Source organism: Etheostoma spectabile, chromosome 15, assembly GCF_008692095.1.
Source record: "Etheostoma spectabile isolate EspeVRDwgs_2016 chromosome 15, UIUC_Espe_1.0, whole genome shotgun sequence".
NCBI classification, from domain to species: Eukaryota; Metazoa; Chordata; class Actinopteri; order Perciformes; family Percidae; genus Etheostoma; species Etheostoma spectabile.
The window spans coordinates 24,140,730-24,164,145 of NC_045747.1; the positions used below are offsets into that span (position 1 = coordinate 24,140,730).

The window sequence follows — 23,416 nt, forward strand, 5'->3', positions numbered from 1 at the left end:
CATTTATTCATTACTTTTAGCTAGTTATTTTACCATTTATTCTTTACTTTTAGCTAGTTATTTTACCATTTATTCTTTACTTTTAGCTAGTTATTTTACCATTTATTCTTTACTTTTAGCTTGTTATTTTACCATGTATTCTTTACTTTTAGCTAGTTATTTTACCATTTATTCTTTACTTTTAGCTAGTTATTTTACCATTTATTCTTTACTTTTAGCTAGTTATTTTACCATTTATTCTTACTTTTAGCTAGTTATTTTACCATTTATTCTTTACTTTTAGCTAGTTATTTTACCATTTATTCTTTACTTTTAGCTTGTTATTTTACCATTATTCTTTACTTTTAGCTGTTATTTTACCATGTATTCTTTACTTTTAGCTAGTTATTTTACCATTTATTCTTTACTTTTAGCTAGTTATTTTACCATTTATTAATTACTTTTAGCTTGTTATTTTACCATTTATTCATTACTTTTAGCTAGTTACTTTTACCATTTATTCATTACTTTTAGCTTGTTATTTTACCATTTATTCTTTACTTTTAGCTAGTTATTTTACCATTTATTACTTTTAGCTAAACTTCTGTGCCTGCTTGCAAATTAGTTTTCACACACTTATATCATTGCAACATGTAGGCTAATATTTAAGTGTTACATTTGACTGGTAATATGTATATTATTTTAATCAAATCAGATTAAAAAAAAATAAAAAATTGTCAGGCTACTCAATATTTTCCACGAACCCCTGATGGGCAAAACCAGATCTACAACACAAACAATTTAGCTCAGAACACAAACCAATGGCATAAAATAGCATTCATACACAATCAATTAAGTTTTATTGTTGGACTTCAGAGACGTCCTCATGTGCATAAACTTTTGACTTTTACAAATATGAATGATTGGACATTATGTACAAAAAGGCCATCACTTCAGTGCTTCATGGGCTGTTGAGTGAGCGTGTCTTCATAGCCACACTGCGCCTGCTGGTGGCGCTGCAGGTCCACCCGGCGCTGGAAGCTGTGCTTGCAGCGGACGCAGCTGAACGGCCGGTAGCTGCTGTGCTTTCGGCTGTGGGTGATGAGGTTGGAGCTCTGGCTGAATCCTTTACCGCACACCTTGCACACGTGTGGTTTCTCACCTGGGGGAGGACGCACAATGTTACACAGGTGGGTGTTTGAGCATTTCACAGCATGGTTTTTTTTTGAAGTTGCATTTAGTTAGGATTAGGGCCAGGACAATGTGCTTTTGTCCTGATCTGATTTTCTAAGTTGAATACTACACTTCTCCAGACAATGTACCATGAAACATTCCTGAAAGCTAATTGTTTTCTAAGAAGAATGCACATCACATGTCAGTTAGTCAGTCTGACATTTGTTTAATTCGTGAAGAAGTAGTCTATATCCTCGACGTTTCACTTCTGGGATTGCTTAGGTGCCGCAGGAAATCCGCCAGATGCATGTCTTTTTGCCAATGTCTGTTTCCTGTTGCTTTCTTTGTATTGGCCTTCTAACCTCCGGTGGGTTTCTGAGGACTATGGTTACCTGGTCCTCAGATCTCTGCAGGGTAAATCCAGACAGCTAGCTAGACTATCTTTCCAATCTGAGGTTTCTGTTGCACGACTAAAACAACTTCTGAACGTATACACGTTCCACCAAAACAAGTTCCTTCCTGAGGCTATTTTGCAGCGCCTCAAGTAACTTAGCCAGACCTTCCTCTGCAGCGCTGTGGAGGAAGGTCAACACAGGACTTTGACCCAGGACACCGGAGATGGTGTCCCGCGTGTCACGATTCCTAAACCCAACCGTCCCGTTGTTCTTTTCCTAAACCCAACCGTCCCGTTGTTCTTTTCCTAAACCCAAATGTCCCGTTGTTCTTTTCCTAAACCCAACCGTCCCGTTGTTCTTTTCCTAAACCCAACCGTCCCGTTGTTCTTTTCCTAAACCCAAATGTCCCATTGTTCTTTTCCTAAACCCAAACGTCCCGTTGTTCTTTTCCTAAACCCAACCCGTTGTTCTTTTCCTAAACCCAACCGTCCCATTGTTCTTTTCCTAAACCCAGGTCAAATAAAACTCCCTCCTACTGCATACTTCGTTGGATAATGATGTATAGTACTTAAGGATAGTTTAGAAGTAATAAACATAACATGGATTATCTGCGTTTCCTGCTTTTGGTTTGTTTTGCTGGAAAGGGATATGATGTAGTTGCCGTTAGCGGTAAACAGAAAATATTTAAGTGTATCTTTGGTTCATTTTTTTAAATAGCGTACCCATTTTCAGGGATAAGAATCAATTTTAGGGAATCCAAAAAAATCCCGATACGTAAGATTTTAGATTTTTCTCCCCAATCCCTATAGTTAGGACAGTCCCATTTTCTGAATTAGGAAGCTGTTCTTCCCACTTTGGTGTTCATATTTAAGTTGTAATGTGGGAAAAACATGGAGGCTACAAAGAAGATGTGTTCACCAAGCAAACTCCAAATGGTGGGAAAACATGTAGAAATCATCTGCCCCCTTGTCTTTAAGTCTCATGCTTAATTTAGCCAACAATTTACTAGTTAAATCTGTTTTCATTGCACTTTGTTTAAATTTGTTTTTATCGATAAAGCTATTTTTCCCTCATCAGCCAAGCATGACACCTTTTTGGGGATAGTTTGTTTTATTGTGTGTACAAATGTGCAAAAAGCAGGATAATAGAAAGATTTTATTTCTTTAGTTAATTGTTTAATTATAGTTTGTGTAGCCTAAATTTTATTCCCCAACATAAAACAGAAGATCGATGTTACAAAGAAGATTTTTTTTGTATTTTCTTGCTCAGAGAACAAATTTGAAAGCTGTTTCAAGTAGAAACTACTGATTATTTTCATTGTGGATTATTTTCTCGATAAATGAATGAGTTGTTTGGTCTCTAAAAATTTTAGAAAATGGTAAAAAATGTGGAGATGTCCTCAAATGTCTCGTATTGTCCACAACTCAAAGATATTAAGTGTACTGTCACAGAGGAGAGAAGAAACTAGAAGATATTCACATTTAACAAGATGGAATCAGTGAAGTGTTTTTGTTATTTTCATAGAAAATGACTTGAACTGATTAATCTATTAATGATTGATTCATGTGACGTCACCCATTCTGAGCCTCGTACCTTTGTGTCCACTCACCTGTGTGTATGAAGGTGTGTTTCTTCATGTCTGACTTCTGGTGGAACCTTTTCCCGCAGTACTGGCAGGGGTAAGGCCGCGTGTCGGAGTGGATGAGGAGGTGTGTGGACAGGGTGGACGAGCGCTTGAACACCTTTCCACACACCGTGCAGCCAAAGCTTCGGTCCTGGACACACAAACCCAGGTTCACTCAGTCACAGCCATAAGGACAAACCAATGTTTCCTTCCCAAGTCACAGTCAAGCTATATTAAAGAGACTTTAAATAAAAAAGGACACGCAAAGGAAACCCAGAAAACCCTCCGGGGGCTTGGCATGTTGGGTTCCCCTTCGAGGGGAACTCGAACTGCGTCGGTTACAACACTACGCTAGAGGCATTTCCCATAGTGTCGTAACCGACACAGTGTCTCGTTCTCGTTCCTATCTCGGGGAACAAGGGTTACATACGTAACCCAAGACGTTCCCCTTCGAGGGGAACTCGAGCTGCGTCGGTTACGACACTAAGGGAAACGCCTCTAACGTAGTGTTGTAACCGACGCAGTGTCTCGTTCCCTTGTCTCGGGGAACAAAGGTTACATACGTAACCCGAGACGTTCCCTACCAATATTCAACAATACATAACGTATTTAATCACGATGCAAGCTCGTAGCCGGCCTTTTTTCAGTTTCCCCCTCATATTGCATCCTATTATGAGGTTCAGATCCTTCATTTTGAGGATGTTTTATGCACAAATGTATGCTTGTTCTGAAATTGATCATGTAAAGATTATCACTGTGTACTGTACCTTAGCTCTACCGTAGCTGCTTATTGCTCTGAAGCCCATCGGGATGTCGCTGGCGGTGGGGGATCTGGTCAATGGGACAGAGAGGGTGTTGAGGAAATGAGCCTGCGGGCCCCCTCCTGATATTAGCACTTCTGAAAGAGACTGAAGAGGTGGACAGAGAGATCGGGGAAAATTGTTATTGAAAAATCATTTAGGAACCGGTATCAAAGTATCGGTACCGGTATCCACGACTGAAGCGGGGTGTCGCGACGTCATACATCCGTGGTCGATGCTCTACGCCCCTGACTTGCAGCTGATTGGACGAACGTGTCACGTGGGTCTGGCTGCTCGAGAATTTCAAACCACTGTCATGGCGGCTCGGACGGAAAACAGTGTCATATTTTACAAAAAAAGAGATTGACAAAGTAAATTTGAAAGATTTTCGACTTCTTCTACTGGATAGTTTGTCACGTTTAACGGTTTAATGATCAGCGAATTATTCAGTTTAGAGACTTTTTTTCAACCCTCATGTTGTCCTCTGGAAAAATTTGACTAATTTTCATAGTTTCTACGTCAGAAAACCACACAGATGCAACGCTCTTCGCAGATAAAATGTAGGATCAGTTCACTTTGTTCATTTCATTTTAGAAAAACAATTACGCTGTTTCTAAAACCGTATCCTGACTAAACTTTGACAGTCTGTATTTATCCACAAAATAATAAATATTTTTTTGAAGTAATTCATAATTTTAGTTTTTTTTAACTCAAACATCAGGTATAATTCCATATAAATGAGGTAGATTTATTAACAATTCCAAAAATAAGTGTGTTGAGTTATTTTTTTTAGTAGTTTTGCACTGTGCATTCTTCTGGCAGAAGTGTGCAGACCAGCTATCTTTTTAAAATTACAGCTTCATTTGCAACATCCTACTCCTATAAACCAACACTGACTGCCCTTTCATATTGTGTTTACCACCCTGAACCACTCTGCTGTGTCACTCTCTGACAAGTTGCCAGCTTCTGTGTCGTGGCAGTTACTTTTATGGTTATTCTCTGTGGTTTCCTCTTTTATTACACCAGCAGAGATGCTGGTGTAATAATCTGCCATCTCTCTGCTTAACTCTGTAAAGAATAGGTAACGTCTGCACATAAGGCACTTGGACTTAAACTTTTAATGTTGTATTTATTTCCCCATCTGGTCTGATCCTCTATTTTTAATCCGTGTTGTTGTCTTTCTTGTCATGTACTGTATGTCGACTTCTTGCTACTGCAGCAAAATTAATCGCCCCTCGGGGACAAATGAAGGTCTTGAACTTGTACTTGAACAGAAGTAGAAAGGACATTTGATGATTCTCACAATGCAGGGGCTTCCTACCTTTTCACAGAGCGGGCACTCGCTGACGGGGGATTTGAGGTTGGTGTGCGATGTGTGGTTGACTAAAATGAAGACCAGTCGCTCCAGTTGTCTCTCTCTTTCAGATGCCGGGTGTCTGTCCGCCGTCCAAGGCGAGAATGGCAGAGGAGCGTCTCTGTTCTCCACCGGGGCTTTTGTTAGATTATGAAAAGATAATGATGGGAATGTCTTTAGTTTACAGAGAATGGTTGAGAATTTTTTGGGTCTTTGGTTAGTGTTTTCTGGAGTGTCCAAAGATTAATCCTCTTTGTTGAGTCTGTTACTAAACTAATGTCTCAATTGCAGAGATGCTCAAGTCCCTGAGCTAGAGTCCAAGTCAAATTTCAAATCTTTGAGCTAGAGTCCACGTCAAATCTCCACTATTTGAGTTAGAGTCCAAATCAAAACTCAAGTCCCTGAGCTAGAGTCCAAATCAAATCTCAAGTCCCTGAGCTAGTGTCCAAGTCAACTCTCAAATCTTTGAGTTAGAGTCCAATTCAAGTCTCAAGTCTCTGAGCTAGAGTCCAAGTCAAGTCTCAAGTCTCTGAGCTAGAGTCCAAGTCAAATCTCAAGTCCCTGAGATAGAGTCCACGTCAAATCTCAAGTCCCTGAGCTAGAGTCCACGTCAAATCTCAAGTTCCTAAGCTAGAGTCCAAGTCAAGTCTCAAGTCTCTGAGCTAGAGTCCAATTCAAGTCTCAAGTCTTTGAGCTAGAGTCCAAGTCAAATCTCAAGTTCCTGAGCTAGAGTCCAAGTTAAGTCTCTCGAGTTATGTTGTCCTCTCTCCCATGTGGCCACGTGCAGCAGATATGTTAAGTGTTACGTAGGTAGGTTTTAAATTACGTAGTTAGGGAAATACCAGTCAGACCTTTCCTAAAATGACGATTGTTCACGAGTTCTGCATCTCGAGTCCAAGTTGGGTCTGAAGTCTTTTGAGGACAAGTCTTAAGTCGAGTCTAAAGTCCCAGTGTGTGAGACTTGAGTGTCAAGCTTGAGTCAGAGTCTCGAACTTTGGTCCCTATCTCTACTCAGTTATGACCGAGGTCAACAACACTCTCACATGGCTAAACCTAAACAACACATACTGTAGTCTCCTTCTCATTCCAGAGTGACAAAGATTAAAAAAACAAAATCCCTGCTAAGGTAAGAGTGTGGTACCTGAAGGCCAAAGCTCATTTGTGGGGGCAGAGTAAGACTGGACTGCCACCCCGTCCCACGGTGAGCAGTCTTCAGCCAGACGCTCTTTGACCCCTAACATGGGGGACAACGGCTGCACAACGTCTTCTAGACACCTCCCGTCCTGTCCCATTGCATGCTGCACGGGCTGGTGGGCGACTGTCCGGGGCTGGGAACGTGGTCTATAGAAGTCCTTCGATGAGCCGAGTACATGAGTCCTCTTACTCTTGACGAGGAACGACCGCGGCATGGCACACTGACGGAGTTGATGAGTGACAAGGTTAGAAAAAAAAATATCCTGCACAATAAAACCTGCAGGAATCAGCTCTTTCATGTCACTTTTAGAGCCTCACTTACTCAGATGCAGCACACCTGCTGCTACATGTTCAGTTACAATGCCAAAGCTTGAGGTTTTCTTAGCAAATACAGCCCGCCACCTGCACAAAGGTTTCAGGGTTTTCACTGAAGGATAACCCGACTGTGGTGTTGTCTGACGACTTCTAAACTGACACCATGCTTCACTTTTTATACTTCCATTTCAGCGGCATGTACTCTTTTTTTTTTTTTTCATGCACGACAACAGAATGATTTAAAAATTGGGAATGTTATCTTTCCGCATTACCTTAATTAAACATATAAATAAATGCTGTATTTGCCATTTCTTAAATTTATGAATTTATCATGAGATACGTGGAAAACAACATCTCAAAACTGATCATCTCAAAACTGCTTTGGTTGAATTTTTGATATCAGATCATATGGTAAATAAGAAAAAGGAAAGCCTGAAATTAAAACTAAAAGGATGCAACTCAAGAGAAGTACACAGTGGACTAGTAAACTAATTTTAGATGAGCCTCTGTAATAAAGATAAAAATGTAGTAACCTCATCATATAAATCTATGAATAATATTCTTCACAAGTCCCACCCTTGAAGTGTGCCAGTTGATTGAATTTTCCCTATTTTAGGTACATAAGAAAATGTCTAAAAAATGAATACGTTCATATGAATGTGTTGATATGATAACAATAAGATGCCAACTCACCTCTGTATTGCACAGCTGAATGTTGAGTGTTTCTTGCGTGTCCTCGTTTGCTGGCAACGTCCTCTTTTCTCTTTCTCCCACCCATCAACTGAAGACATTCACAGCTCATGACAAGAGATTTTACTTGATTTTGAAACACTGCTGAGGATTGTGGGACTTTAGGCATTGGAAGGGGCAGAAAAAATGCGCCCAAATTAATTGAAATTACAAGATAATAAAAAAAAAAAAGAATTATTTCAAAATTAATTTCTCAAAATAGCCTCCTTGTTTTAATCAATTTTGGGGGTGTTACCTCTTTTGCTGCCCTTATTCTGACAAGCAGAGTCAATAAAAACCGAGATGTTGCTCTGTATTCGCTGAAGGTTTAGGAACCAGTGGGAATAAAATCGTGGGGACACCAGAAGTCAAGATGAAACCTTATTTACTGAAAGACGAATACAGATTAAAACGAGCGCTGTGTTTACCACTTTAATGACTGTTCACGTGGGTTGACTCATAAATACACCAAGCATCCTTTGGAAAGTTTGAACATCTCATCGTTCTCATGTGAACATGTGGACCTTTTACTATTGAAGTCCCGATTGCACATTACTGTGTGTGTGTGTGTGTGTGTGTGTGTGTGTGTGTGGTGTGTGTGTGTGTGTGTGGCTTTAATGTGGTACCCATTCATCCTACACAGTTGCTTGTGTGAGCTTAGATTTGAGTTGAACTATATTCTAAGTAACCTTTGTGTTAGAAAGACATTGAGAAGATATTTCATTTAAAGTGGAAAGAAGGCAGCTCTGGGGTAAGATTTCAGGCTAACACTTTACAATAATGACCAAGTAATTTATAATCTCTTAATTAATGATACACTAACCTTTAACAAATTATTTTTATAAATTAATGATTATTATAAAGTTATTAGTAGTTGAGTGGCACATAACCCTAACCCTAAGCCATTAAAAGTAATATAATTTACAAAGCTTTAATTATGTGCTAAAAATATTTTTTATGAATACATGAAAAGGGCTGATTGCATTTTGGATTGTACTTTGATCATTCAAGAAATATGTGTGAAGTTTGACCATCACAGCTTTAAAAAATCACTTAAGACACATTTATTTCAAATATTTAACATAAAATTAGTTTGGTGTAGGGCTTTTGTTATCGTATATCTTAAAATAGATTAATCTATTCAGAGTAGTGTCTTTTGTTTCATGTATTAATTGCGTTAACTGTAAGATTTACTTATGATTTGTATTTTCAAAATCTGTCTGTGTGTGTGTAATGAAATGTCAAAATGAGTATTGTCAAAGAAAAGATTGTAGGACCCCAGGAAGAAGAGCTCTTAGTGTATGCTGAAGCTAATGGGGATCCAAATAAAACAAACAATAACACAAACAAACAGAAAAAGAAAGAAGTGCCAAAGAGACACACTGAGTCATCATGCTGCGTGTGGTTTATCAACACAATGTGCAAAAGTTCTTCCTTATCCAACATATGAGGCATCACCTCTGAACACAATTACCAAAACATAGCATTAGCAGCAGCTAATGAAGAGTGAAGCAAAAAAAACAACAACACATAAAAACATGCATATTAAAAATAAGGGAAACAAGGAAACCAGTCAATTACAGTAGATGGAACGTGAAACTATTATAGGTCGAGGGCTATACTCTAAAGATCTTAAGATATGGTTTATGGAGATGACAAATGATGGTTTATGTAATCTTCACAATCTCCATTTAGCTACATAGACAGTGCTGATACAGTATTTTACCACTTGCAGGGCAATCAACAGGAAAGCTGAGTTAAACAAACGACACAGACTCAATCTATATGCAGATGACATGACTCTTCTGTTTAACCCTCATGTCGTCCTCGGGTCAAATTGACCCCTTTTCCTATATCACTGTTCTTTTAAATTCCCCAAAATAACATGATTGATTCCAACGCTCTTTGCCAAGTACAAATCTCTACTTTCATTAATTTTGGGTCTTATTCAATTTTATAGCATTGTAAAACAAATTGAAGTGTTGTTGAAATAGTATTGAGTAAAAGTTGACATATTCCAGTCTGTGATTATCATCAACATCCATTCCTTTAATTTTAGTCTCAATAATTCCTAATTTCTGCTTTTCTAACTCAAACATTAGGTATAATTTCTCATAATTGAGGTTTATTGACCATACATTCCAAAAATAACTGTAAAACTAAATTTAACAAGTTGGTGTTACGTAACATCAAAAAAGTGACAAACAAGGAAAAAATGCGTCATCAAGTGTTGAAAAAAGGGACAAAAACATAAGAAAAAGTCAATACATTAATGAAAGCTTCAAAAAAAGTGCTGATTTTTAATTTTGACGGGAAGACAACACGAGGGTTAAACCCTCCGGGATCCGGAGCCATGATCCAGTGCCGTTTGCAGCTTTTGCTGTTTCTCTGTTTGCTCTCACAGTCTGAAACACTAGTTTATAACCAAATATGTCTGGTTGGGATGGTAAGACGCAGGCTATTCCTTCCAATTTCACTCAGAAAAAGTACCAAGGATTCCACATCGTACTAACTCTAGATAACCCTTCTTAAAATTACTCACTATAGCTACAAATCATACGAGGCGACCCTAGACTTTTCCTAATTGGCAGACATAATAAAAAATAACTACACAGCATAAAAATGTGATAAAGTAAATGTGGTGTTCGCTGTTTGAGTGTGTGAACGTTTCAGTAAAGTGACACTATTAGTCTGAATAAAACAACCCTTTGAGAGAGTTTCTAGGTAAATATTTGATCTACCCAATAACAGACATTTCTGGACAAGACGATACCAAAAACCATAAAACATCAGTTTTATTTACTCATGAAAATAGATTGAATGAACGTTATTTTTTAGCTTACACATGGATATAAGTGCTTTTAAGCACTCGCAATTTCGTGGTGTTGACTGTAATATAGTGAGAATAAAGACGTCCATAATATTGTATTAACTTGTTTGAGTTTTGCTCTGATGTATTTAAAAGCTAAAAATCAACACGATGTTAAATAATACAAACAAAATGAAAAAAACAAGGGAACAAATTGTTCTTTTCACGCAGAAAACATCGGGTCTACAAAGTTTTCAGGAAGGCAATAAGAGAAGCAGGAGATAGACAGGTGTGTGTGTGTGTGTGTGTGTGTGTGTATATAGTATGTTTAGAATATAGAAAGCCTTTATTGTCATCATACACAAGTGCAGTACCTGTGCAATGAGATTGAAGTGTGTGGGGTGTGTGTGTGTGTGTGGGGTGTGTGTGTGTGTGTGTGTGTGTGTGTGTGTGTGTGTGTGTGTGTGTGGTGTGTGTGGTGGTGTGTGGGGGTTTGAGGACCTTTACTTAAGGATGGTACATAAGAAATGATTTAATTGAAAAAAACCATGGAATAGGAACTTTTATTGATTAATTCATCTGCAAATGTTTTTTTTTTTTTTTATTTTGACGATGTTTTTGGGTTACAGGGTTGCATTGTTGTTTATTGAAAAAATAAAGTAGATTTATTTTATGTTATAAATTTTATTAGATGTATTTAGCTTCTTCCTACTCCTTTTAGGATAAGAGTGCTTATTTCAGAGTATTTATTTATTCAGCTTATTCTTGCTTTTTCTTAAAGTGAAATACTTTCTTTTTCACTTTAAGTTTTTTGTTCATTTATTTTTGAATATAACGTATCATCCATTCATTCTTTAAATCTTTAATATATTTTGCGTATCCGTATCTGTTGCCGAGTGGTGTGAATCTGACCTCAGATTGAAATCAAGTCATCACAGGCCACATATGAACTGAAACCAAAGCAATTCTCAATGTGGCTGGAATTTTGCAAACATCTCATTTGACTCGTGGTATCAGCAGCGTAACAAAAAAACACATTTAAAAAAATGGAGCTGCGTTTGCCTTGATGTGCACGAAGAGACGCATGTTAGAGCCCCGTGGTTGATGTGGTGGGGAGCTCGTAACCCTGCACCAGGGTCTGTCTGGGGGGGGGGCAGGCGACAGAGGTGCAGGGACCGAGACCTGAGGGCTGGTGGGTTCGGGTGGGTTTCTGCATCATTCGTTTTGGGGGGTTCGGGGGTTTTGTTTCCCCCGTTTGGGAGGTAGAACCTTCTAGGAACCTGTAAACTCGGGTAGGAGGGGGGGGGGGGGGGGGGGGGGGGGGGGGGGGGGGGAAGGGAGAACTTTGCAAAGTTTTTATGCGTGTGGGGGTTTTGTTACTCGTGCATGTTAACCTGATGGCAGGAAAATGGTGTACTTATGCCATATGATTTACTGACTGGTTTTGGATATATATACTCGCCTGAAATTTACTATATTCCTCCTATGAAAATCCCCCTCGTATTTATAATTTTGAAAAAATTATACTATACTAATACTGCACTATGCTATATTATACTATACTAATACGCACTATGCTATATATTATACTATACTAACACTGCACATACTATTATTTACTAACTAATACTGCACTATACTATATTTATACTTACAAACTGCACTATGTAATATTATACTATACTAATACTGCCACTATACTATGATTATACTAACTATACTGCACTATGGCCCATATTTATATACTAACACTGCACTATACTATATATATACTATACTAATACTGCAACTATGCTATATATTATACTATACATACTAGCCATTTTACTATGTATTTTAAAACTATAAATAAAACTGCCTATGATATTATACTATACTAATACTGCCCTATACTATATATTATACTATACAATACTGCACTAGGGTATTTATTTACTATACCTAATACTATATACTATATATTATACTAATTTAAAACTGCATATGCTATATTTATACTATACTAATACTGCACTTACTATTTTATTATACCTATAAATACGCACTTACTAGGGATTATACTATACTAATACTGCACTATACTATATATTTTACTATTTCTAATACTGCACTATGCTATTATTTTACTTACTAATACTGCACTATACTATATTATACTATACTAATACTGCACTATGCATATATTATACTATACTATACTCCACTATATATTATTACTATACTAATACTGCACTATACCCTATATTATACTTACTAAAACTGCACTATACTATATTTATACTATATAATACTGCACTATGCTATTATTATACATACTAACACTGCACAATACTATGTATTTTACATATACTAATAACTGCACATACTATATATTTTACTATACTAATACTGCACTATGCTATATATTATTATACTAACACTGCATATACTATTATTTTACTATACAATACTGCACTAGTAATATTATATATACTAATACCCGCACTGATTTCTATGTATTATACTATTACTAAATACTGCACTTGCTTATATTAACTATACTAATACTGCATATACTAATTATACTATACTACCATGCACTATACTATTTCATTAAAACTATATAATATGCACTATGCTATATATATTATACTATACTAATACGCACTATCTAGTATTACTTACAATACTGCACATTACATATCTTTACTATACCCAATACTGCACTAAAGCTAATAGATACTATACTAATACTGCACTATACAAAAATTATACTATACTAATAAATGCACATACCATATTATACTATATACGCACTATACTATATATTATACTTACTAATACCACTATGCTATATATACATAAAATATATGCAATACGACATATTAACTATACTAACTGGGACTATGCTATATAATATAACTAATACTGCACTAACTATGTATATACATCTAAACGCACTATGGGAATATTAACTAATACTAATACTGACATACTATATATTAAAACATACTAATATGCACTATGCCAAATTTTTATTAAATAAAAACAAATACTGCACTATACTAGATTATACTAAAAATAAGCTGCACATGATATAATAACTACACACAACTGACTACATGTATATATATACTAAACTGCACTAAAAGCTATATATTATCAAATAACTAACTGCACTATACTATGTTATACTATACCAATACTGCACTATGCTATATATTATACTATAACTAAACGCACTAACTAAAATAAATTTACATACAATCAACGCATAACAATATTATACTAACAATACGACTATGTATATTATACATACATTTCCTACTGCCTATGCTTTTTTATACGACTAAACTATACTTTCACTTTTCTAGTTAATTTATATCTAATACTGCCTATACTATATTCTAATCTTTCTAATTTTCTGCCAAGCTATATATTTTAAATAACTAATACTGCACTATGCTATATATTTAGTACCAAATCCGCACTTACTAAAATATTATACTATACCCAATATGCACATACTATATATTTACTATATAATACTGCACTTGCATATATTTTTTAAAATACTAATTACTTTACTATACTTTATTATATATACTAATACGGCACTTGCTAAAATTTTAATATCACAACACGTGCTATCTATTTTATTTAATACAAACTTATGCACTAACTATAATTATACATATATACTGCACTATATATGTTTATACTATTTTCTAATCTGCACTATGCTATATATTATACTATCTAATACTGCACTATACTATATTTAAAACTATATAACACTGCACTGACTATATATTATACTATACTAATACTTGCAAATATGCTATTTTATTACTATACAATCTGCATATAAATATGTTTATACTATACTACTAGCACTTCTATATATTATCTACTAAAACTGCCTATTGCTTTATATTATACGATACTAAGACTGCCTATGCTATATATTATACTATAAACTAATATGCACTTTTACTATATATTATACTTACTAATACTGCACTATACTTATATATACTATACTAACTGCACTATGTCTAATAAAATAGACATACTAAAACTGCAATATGGGATAATTAACTATACTAATTGCACTATACTATAAATACTATACTAATACTGAACTATACTTATATTAACTATAAATATACCCGCACAAAGCATATATTTACTATACTAACACTGCCCTATCTAAATTTTTATACATACTTACTCACTATCCCATATATTTTACTATACTAATATTGCACTAACTATTAAATTTTTACTATATATACTGCACTATAATATTTTACTATACAAACTGCACTTACATATATTACTACTAATACTTTCCATACTTTTATTTTACTATACTAAAACTGCACTATGCTTAAAAGACCCCAAAAAAAAACCATCAAAATTTCCCCCAAAAGCTTTTTGTTGTCAAACATGTTTTTTTTAGGTAAAAAGAACACTTATAGGGAAAATGACATGAGGCAACAGAGGAAACATGAAGACAAAATGAGGGCAAAAATAGGGCCATGAAGACCAAAAGAGGGGCCTGAGGACACAGGGCAAAATGAAGAAACTGAAAACCATGAGGCAAAAATGAAAACAACATGAGGGGAACTGAGGACACCCTGAAACAACTGGGACAAAATGAGGGCAACAGAAAACCCGAGGGGAAAAAAAGGGGGAAAATGAGGGACCTGAGGCAAAATAGGACAAATGGGACAAAATAGGACAAAAGAAGACAAAAAGAAGACAAAAGAAAACATGGGACAAAATGAGGGGAACTGAGACAAAATGAGGACAAAAAGAGGGCAACCCGAGGGCAAAAAAGAAGACAAAATGGGGCAACTGAGGACAACAAGGGAACTAAGAAACCATGAGGACAACATGAACAACTGAGGCAACATGAGGAAAAAGAGGAAACCTGAAACAACATGGACAACTGAGGGCAACATGAGGGCAAAATGAGGACAAAATGAACAAAGGAGGGCACATGAGGGAAAAATGAAGAAAATGAGGAACAGACGAAAAAGAGGGCACATGAGGACAACAAAAACAACATGAGAACATGGGGCAACATGGGGGAACATGAGGGCCATAGGACAACATGAAGAAAAAATGAGGAAACCCTGAGGGAAAAATGGGACAACTAGGGGCCTGAGACAACATGAAGACAAAATGAGGCAACATGAGGGCAATGAGGGCAACATGAGGGCAAAAATGAGAAAAAATGAGACAAAAATGGGGTTAAATGAGTTAAACAGAAAAAGAAGCCCCTCGGCTCCTGGGTGTTTACTCGCTCGCTGAGGTTCCTCACGGACCCGCAGAAGCGCTGGCCACTTTTTCCCGTCCGACAGCTTTGATTCCTTTGATTGCCCCCCCCCCCCCCCCCCCCCCCCCCCCCCCCACTCATTTTCCCCCAACTTTAGTTTCTGTCACTTTGGTTGGCATGGAGACTCTATGCAAGGAAAGAAAGCCCGCACTGTGCTGACCTTGCAGCCAAGGGGCCGCACAGTGCGGGCACCATTTAACCAGGCTGCTCGTTCTGGAAAAATGTAACCAATTAATTTTGTTCAAAGGAAAAACAAAAATTATTTAACGTTACTCATTGAGTCTTTGGGAAAATGTTTTCATTTATGTAACTTAAAAAAATCCTATTTGATAGATTGTTTAGATATTAATAGTCCAAAGTTAGATTTTTTTCCTCATTTACACTTTCCCAATAACGAAAAATAAAAAGGGCGTCAAGGTATTAACTCTGTGGGGTGCCCATATTTTTGCGGACGCCATTTTTGGGGGGTTTTCTGTTATTTTGAAAGTGTAAATGATGGAAATAAAATCTAACGTTTTGTGACATATAATACAAATGTCTAATCTGTCATTTGATGCCTTTTGGAGATTTTTCCATCTTTTCTTGGCTTCTTTATGCACATTAATACACATTTTTTACCTGGGGTGCCCAAACTTTCAAATCCCACTGTATGTTTATCCATCTGCTATTATATTCTGTTCTTTAAAGTGACTGCTGAGTAATGCATTTTTTCTAATATTCAGTATGTATTTTATATTTTATTTTTATTAGAGTCAGGGCTGAAGGAGTTAGAGGGTAAAGGCCCTTCCCCTTTTTTCTTCCACGTTTTGTGACATGTATAAAAAAAAAGTCCGATGGCTGAGTGAGATTTTGATGCTTAATGTGTTGAGTCAGAATTTACTAGAAATTAGACTTAAACAAAAGGAAATATATAGTTTATGAGAGAGGCGGAGATAACTGAAAAAAAGAGGAATTGGGTTTGCAGTTACGTGATGTACAACTAATTTACTGCCGCCATGGGAACCGTGGACTCGACCTACTCTCGATATGGCACCATATCACAGGCCGCAACACCGTCAAGTGTTCCTGCCACTGAACAGGAAACCAGTTTCTTCTTTCTACGTGCAGGCGCATCACATCCTCCTACTCTTTTCAATCAATTGCAGTCAGATTGAAAACTTCCCAGATTCAGATCAGATCTCTGAGTCTAAGGATCCTGAGTTCAGACGTGGCGCTCCCCCGGTGGCGTCTGTGAAGATGAATTATTTGCATGAATATGTCACATGCTTGCTAAACAACTGTCGAAATGAATATGTCTTTGATGGTGTTGACGTTGATGATAACACCTCCTGAACTGAGTGAACCGATGGGCATCCCCACTCCCACGCATGCAGCCAACTCTCTGAGATTTGCATCATGATTCAGGGTTACAGAGAGGTAAGAGGGTGTGAGAACCTCAGAAGGACACGGTACCCAAGACTGTGCCTACGTCTGCAGAATTGGGGGTGTAGAGGGAGAGAGAGAGAGAGAGAGAGAGAGAGAGAGAGAGAGAGAGAGAGAGAGAGCCTAAATACATAACCACAAGCCTGGTGTATATCCACGACGTTGCTCTGGCGGCGCTGGAAACTCTGCAGGATGTCCGTCCCCGTCCTCTGTCTCTGTGTCGGCGCTCTAACCTGCGGCTGGTTTCTGAGGACTATGGTTACCTGGTCCTCAGGTCTCTGCAGGGTAAATCCAGACCGCTAGCTAGACTATCTGTCCAATCGGAGTTTCCTGTTGACGACCAGGGTTACATAACATTGGTAGAAACGTCTCCTTTTCGCCACCTTTTTGCCTCCTTTTCGCCACCTTTTCGCCACCTTTTGGTCTGCTTTGGGCATCCTTTTTGCCTCCTTTTCCCCTCCTTTTCGCCACCTTTTCGCCACCTTTTGGTCTGCTTTGGGCATCCTTTTTGCCTCCTTTTCCCCTCCTTTTCGCCACCTTTTTGTCTCCTTTTCGTCTCCTTTTTGCAGCCTTTACATTGCCTTTTTGCCACCTTTTTTGCCTCCTTTTCCCCTCCTTTTTGCCACCTTTTCGTCTCCTTTTCGTCTCCTTTTCACCACCTTTTTGTCTCCTTTTCGTCTTCTTTTCATCTCCTTTTCACCACCTTTTTGCCGCCTTTTCATTGCCTTTTTGTCGCCTTTTGGTTGCCTTTTTTTCTCCTTTTTGCCTCAACTTCCAATGTCCAATTCACATTTTCTGGTGACGACTAAAACAACTTTTGAACGTACACATGTTCCTTCTTGAGGCTATTTAGCAGCGGCACCGTGGCTCTGTCAGGCGCTTGTGATTGGTTTAAAGAAATGCTAACAAACCAAAACACGTTTTTCTTCCATCCCAGAATGCCGTGTGGACTAGCCAGACCCTCATCCGCAGCGCTGTGGAGGAGGGTCTGCCAATGAGTGAATACCACAAGCCTTAATAATGTAATTTAGAGATGTAACAATGCATGATATATCAGTTAAAAATAGATATAAATGTGTAAAGATTATGATTATGGTGTTCAATGAAAAATCCTGAGGGAGAAATTAATGTCTGTACCAAATTTAATGGCATTGCGTCCAATAGTTATGAATACATTTAATAACAAAAACCACAATCAACCAGAAGAAAAGTCAAGGGATTTGTACCATTTATTGATTTTTTTAATTTTTCTTACGTTTTTGTCACTTTTTTTCAACACTTTTGACACTTATTTCAATGTTTGTCACTTTTTTTTTACATTTAACACTACGTAACACTAACTTATTACCTTTAGTTTTCCAGTTATTTTTGGAATTTATGGTCAATAAACCTCATTTATAGGAAATTATACCTAATGTGTGAGTTAGAAAAGCAGAAATTAGGAATTATTGAGACTAAAATTAAAGGAATGGATGTTGATGATAATCACAGACTGGAATATGTCAACTTTTACTCAATACTATTTCAAAAACACTTCATTTTCTTTTTCAAATGCTATAAAATTGAATAAGACCCAAAATTAATGAAAGTAGAGATTTGTACTTGGCAAAGAGCGTTGGGTGGAATCAATCATGTTATTTTGAGGAATTAAAAAGGACATTGATATAGGATAACAAGTCATGAAGGTTAAATGGTCAATTGACAAAGTACAAATGTTCCTCTGTTTGGTTGAAAAGATACAACATCATCACAGGAGAGGATATATTGTCTTATTATCTTATTCATGTTCATGTTGTAAGTTGGCTATTGTTTTAAATATATAAAAAAAAAATCTAAATTCAATAAATCTCACCTTTAAAACCTTTTTTAACCAGCTTCCCTCTCCAAAATCCTCAACTATAGCAGCTACAGATTGTTGAGCATAGTTCTGGACAACAACATGATGTGTGTGTGTGCGTGTGTGTGTGTGTGTGGTGCGTGTGTGTGTGTGTGTGTGTGTGTGTGTGTGTGGTGTGTGCGTGTGTGTGTGTGTGTGTGTGTGTGTGTGTAATGTTGCTCACGTTTAAAGATATTAGCTATTCGATGTGCAGAGGTCTGCGGAAAAGCTCGGGATGTTTTGTTCATGACATGGTCGTGTGAATCAGGCCACATAACACGACCCCACCCAAACGTGTCGGCGCGTGTGTCAGTGTGTGTACAAAGTGCAAATGAAGAGGTGTGAAGCCACAGGCCTCCTCGCAGCCGAGCTGGGAAACCGAGGGTGTTGGTAAGGTGCTGGCCTCTAAGGTTCAGCTTGCCCCGCCACAGCCCTGCTGTCTCATTTTAAAGCCGTGTTTCCCTGAAAGAGATGCAAAAATCGGCTCCATCGGTTACTTTCACAGTATAAGATCATGGCACCACAATATACGCTTTTAGAAAACAACAGACTTCTCATTAAAAATATACACTACCGGTCAAACTAACTAAGAAAACATTGGACAACCCTTATGCAATTTTGTAAGCACATAATGTATTCTAAACACTGCAGCCCTGGTTAAAAAAAACAAGGCAACTGATCTCAGCTGGGATTCTGTCTATAATGGAGTGCAATGGAAATTTCTAAGTGACCCCAAACTTTTGACCAGTAGTGCACATAGTATAAGATTTTTTTCTTCTTCTTATCGCAGTGTCATGCCCCGGTGACACTCTGGTGTGTGAATGTATTTGAAAATATTGTTTTAAAATTTGTTTTTGGTTTTTTTCCTCAATTTTTTCGCGCCTGCAGTCGGGTGTGTTTTCACCTCGGCCCCATCGTACACAAACCCCCCCCCCCGCACATCCCTTCGCACATGTGCAGATGAGTCATGATGTTTTGTGGTTTTGTGTGGGTGTGTGGGGTGTGGGGTGTGGTGTGTTTGTGTGTTTGTATAATAAAATGTTTTTATATATAATATATATGTATATATTGTCAAATCCAAAGAGACCCCAAAGTATTTCCTTTGAGCGTATTCATACTTCCCTCGAATTTTTTCTTTTCCAGAATGTTTTCATTCGATATCACGAAACAATAAAAAGTGGGGGAACATGCTTGATGTTTGGAACCAGAGTACATTGCAATCAAAAAGTTGTTAAGGGTAGAGCAACCTTTTGACCCCAGCCGACAGGACAAAAGGGGAAAATGAAAGAGCAAACCTTTTTCCCTTCTATTTTTTACCGAGGGGCCCTTGAGCCCTCGGGTGTTATTTTTCTCCCGGTTTCCTAAAAGGCGGTTTTAACCCGGGCCTTTGGTGGATTTATCTCCCCCGGGGCTTTCCATAAAACGGCTAGACCAGGACTCTGGGTGGGATTTATCTCCCAGGTCTTTTCCCTAAAAAGCGGTCTGACCAGGGCCTGGGTTATTTATCCCAGGGCTTTTTATAAAAGGGAGGGCTAGACCAGATTGGGTTTTTTATCTCCCGGTCTTTCCTAAAAGCAGGCCCAGACCGGCTCTGGTGGGTATTATCTCCCAGGTCTTCCATAAAGAAGGTCTGACCAGGACTCTGGATTTATTATCTCCCGGTCTTTCCTAAAGACAGGCTAGACCAATTGGGGGGTTTATCTCCCAGGTCTTTCCAAAAAAGAGCAGGTCGGGACCAGGGCTCGGGGTGTTATTTTTTTCCCCGGGTTTTTCCAAAAAGGGAGGGGGTCTAGCCCAGGGGCCCTTTTGGGAGGGTATTTTTTCCCCCCGGGTTTTCCAAAAAAGGGGCAGGTCGGACCAGGACTCTGGGATGTTATTTTTTCCCAGGCTTTTCCAAAGGGAGCAGGTCTGCCCAAGGCTCGGGGATTTTTTTTTTACCCCCAAGGTTTTTCCCATAAAGAGCGGGCCCCTGGGGGGCCCGGACTCTGGTTGGAAATTTTTTTTACCCCCAAAGGTTTTTTCCATAAAAGAGAAGGTTGCCCCAGGCTTGGGAGTTTTTATTCCCAGGTTTTTTTCTTTTAAAGAGCGGGTTAGCCAGGCTCGGGATGTTTTTTAATCCCCGGGGTTTTTCCCAAAAAGGGGCAGGTCAGCCCCGGGGAAACCTCTGGGATTTTTTTACCCGGGTTTGGGGTTGCCTTTTTTATTCCCGGGTTTTTTCCCAAAAAAAAGGGGAAAGGTTAGCCCAGGCCCTCTGGGAGGGTTTTTTATCTTGGGGGGTTTCTTTTTAAAGGCAGGCTAAAACCAGGACTCGGGAAATTTAATTTTTTCCCCAAGGGTCTTTCCAAAAAGAGCGGGGTTCTAGCCCGGAACCCCGGGGTTTAATGGGTTAAAGGGACCCCGGGGTTTGCCCAAATTAAAGACCCGGGCCTGGACGGGGGGGAAAAAAACATTTTCTTTAAAAGAGCCCGGGCAAAACCCGGGACTTGGGGGGGGATTTAAGGGGGGGGAAAAAAAACCCCCAAAAAGGGGGAAAACAAGGGGAAGAGGAAAGAGGAAGAAAAAAGGGGGGAAAGAGGGGGGAAAGGGGAAAGAGAAATGGGAATGGGGGGGGTTTGGAAAAGGGGGGGTGGAGGAAAAAAGACAGAGAGCGAGAGAGAGGGGAAAGGGGGAAAAAGAGAGGGGGAAGAGAGGGAGAAAAGGGGAAAAAGAGGGGAGAGGGATGAAAAAGAGAAAGGGACAGAAAAGAAGGGGGAGAGAAGAAAAGAAGAGAGAAAAGAGAGAGAAAGAAGAGGGAGGGAGGGAAGGAAAGAGAGAGAAAAAAAGAGAGAGAGAGAGAAGGGGAGAGACAGGAAGGGGGGGAGGGGGAGAGGAGGGGGGAGAGAAAAGAAGAGGGGAGAGGAGAGCGGGGAAGGACAAAAAAAAAGGGGAAAAAGAGAGAAGGGGAGCGAGAGAGGAGACAAGAGAAGTTTCGAAAGGGGGAAGAGACAGAGAGAGACAGAAAAGGGAGAGAGAAGGGGGAGAGAGAGGAAAAAGGGAGGGGGGGAAAAGGAGAGAAGAGAAGGGGAGAGAGAGAAGGGGAAAATTTGTAGCAGAAGGGTTGGACCCCGGAACATGGAGGAGCAGGGGTAAACCCCAAAACCAAACAGTTTCCAAAACCCGAACCACCGCAGGAAGAGATAGGAGGAGAGGGAGGGGGGCGGGGGAGAGGGGGGGAGAGGGGGGGAGAGAAGGGGGGGGGGTTGGGGGGGGTGGGGGGAGAGAGAGGGGGGAAAAGGAAGGGGAGAGAGGGGAGAGAGAGGGGGGGGGGTTGATGGGGAGAGAAACAAGAAAAAAACGTAAAAGGGGAAAAAGCTTTAGAAACCCGCATTAATGGGGAGGGGGTTTGCATCCCGTGGGGGGAGAAGGAGGAGGGGGAGGGATCAAAACTGTGGGTGAATGGGGATCAGGTCGTTCCTCCCAAAAAAAAGGGCCGTCTCCCCCCCAGTGTCCCTGAAAAAAAAGGGTTTAAAAAAACCAAAAATTTAAAAGATAGCCCCCCTGCATTTCCGAGCTGTGCAGGGAATTAAGATTTTTAAAAACAAATTTCAGTGCCTTTAGGTTGTTAGGTGCCCCACTGCACTGTGATTTCACGCTGTTTTCAGATACTGAGCCGCCCGTGCAGCAGGTTCCTTGCTGGGATTTATTTTAAAAAGTTCAAAAAAGCGTAACCTTCCCTACAGTAAAAAAAAAAGGGTTTGATTTGTAGAGGGGGGATAAGTGTTTTTAAAAGAACGATCCCGGGCCCCAAATTACATATTCCAAAATTTTATTTGTCGGTGGCAACAGAAAAGAGTACAAAAACCACAAAAAACCACCACACACACAGAAACCCCCACCCCAAGCTGTGTAGAGTCGATCCTTTTGGGGGTTTGGGCCGTTTGGTCTTTGCTCCAGATTCTTTTGGCCCAAATAAAAAGGGAAAACAGCACTGGAGTTAAGTTGACCCCCCCGTGATTTTACCACACCACCTCACGAGAAAAAACCCCATTAACCCCGGAAGGCTTTCTGTGTAAAAGGGGACCGGGGAACCCCCCCTTTTCAGCCTTTTGGGGTCCCGAAAAAGAAATTTACACGAAAAAAGGGGCCGTTTTTGGCTTTCGGCCAAGCTACTAGTTTGCTCCTTCACTGCAGGGGGGGGGGGGGGGGGAGGGGAGCGCGGTTTTAAAGCATCAAAAACAGTTGTTTTGGGTTTCATTTTTTGTTTCTGTTTTGGGTTTTTTTATGCAAAATTTCTGTGCTTTTTCCGAAAAAAACACCTTTTTCTTTTCCCGCAAACCCCCATGTTGTGTTTTTTAAAAGTTTTTGTTTTGAAATTTTTTTTGGACATAAAAAACCGTCCGTTACTTTCAAGTTTTGGGAAATGAGTGCTTTCCAAAGCTAA

At 38.9% G+C, this 23,416-nt stretch overlaps 1 protein-coding gene across 1 annotated transcript; it reads right to left on the reverse strand.

Annotated features, from left to right (window-relative positions):
* Window positions 1-892: 892 nt before the first annotated feature.
* On the reverse strand, window positions 893-6,925 carry LOC116702836 (zinc finger protein Gfi-1b). The gene is made up of 5 exons (XM_032537322.1): window positions 6,467-6,925; window positions 5,293-5,462; window positions 3,939-4,079; window positions 3,157-3,322; window positions 893-1,141 (listed from the first exon to the last, which is right to left on the reverse strand). The coding sequence occupies exons 1-5, from the start codon at window positions 6,816-6,818 to the stop codon at window positions 933-935; spliced, it is 1,038 nt and encodes a 345-aa protein (XP_032393213.1). The 5' UTR covers window positions 6,819-6,925; the 3' UTR covers window positions 893-932.
* Between the last annotated feature and the right edge of the window lie 16,491 nt (window positions 6,926-23,416).

Excerpts from the sequence above, each read along its gene's own strand:
- LOC116702836 (XM_032537322.1), bottom strand. The coding sequence starts at position 6,818 with ATGAAAGAGCTGATTCCTGCAGGTTTTATTGTGCAGGATATTTTTTTT. Across the intron at positions 5,463-6,466 it reads AAATGAGCTTTGGCCTTCAG|CCCCGGTGGAGAACAGAGAC; the intron begins GTACCACACTCT and ends ATCTAACAAAAG. Across the intron at positions 1,142-3,156 it reads ACACACCTTCATACACACAG|GTGAGAAACCACACGTGTGC; the intron begins GTGAGTGGACAC and ends GTCCTCCCCCAG.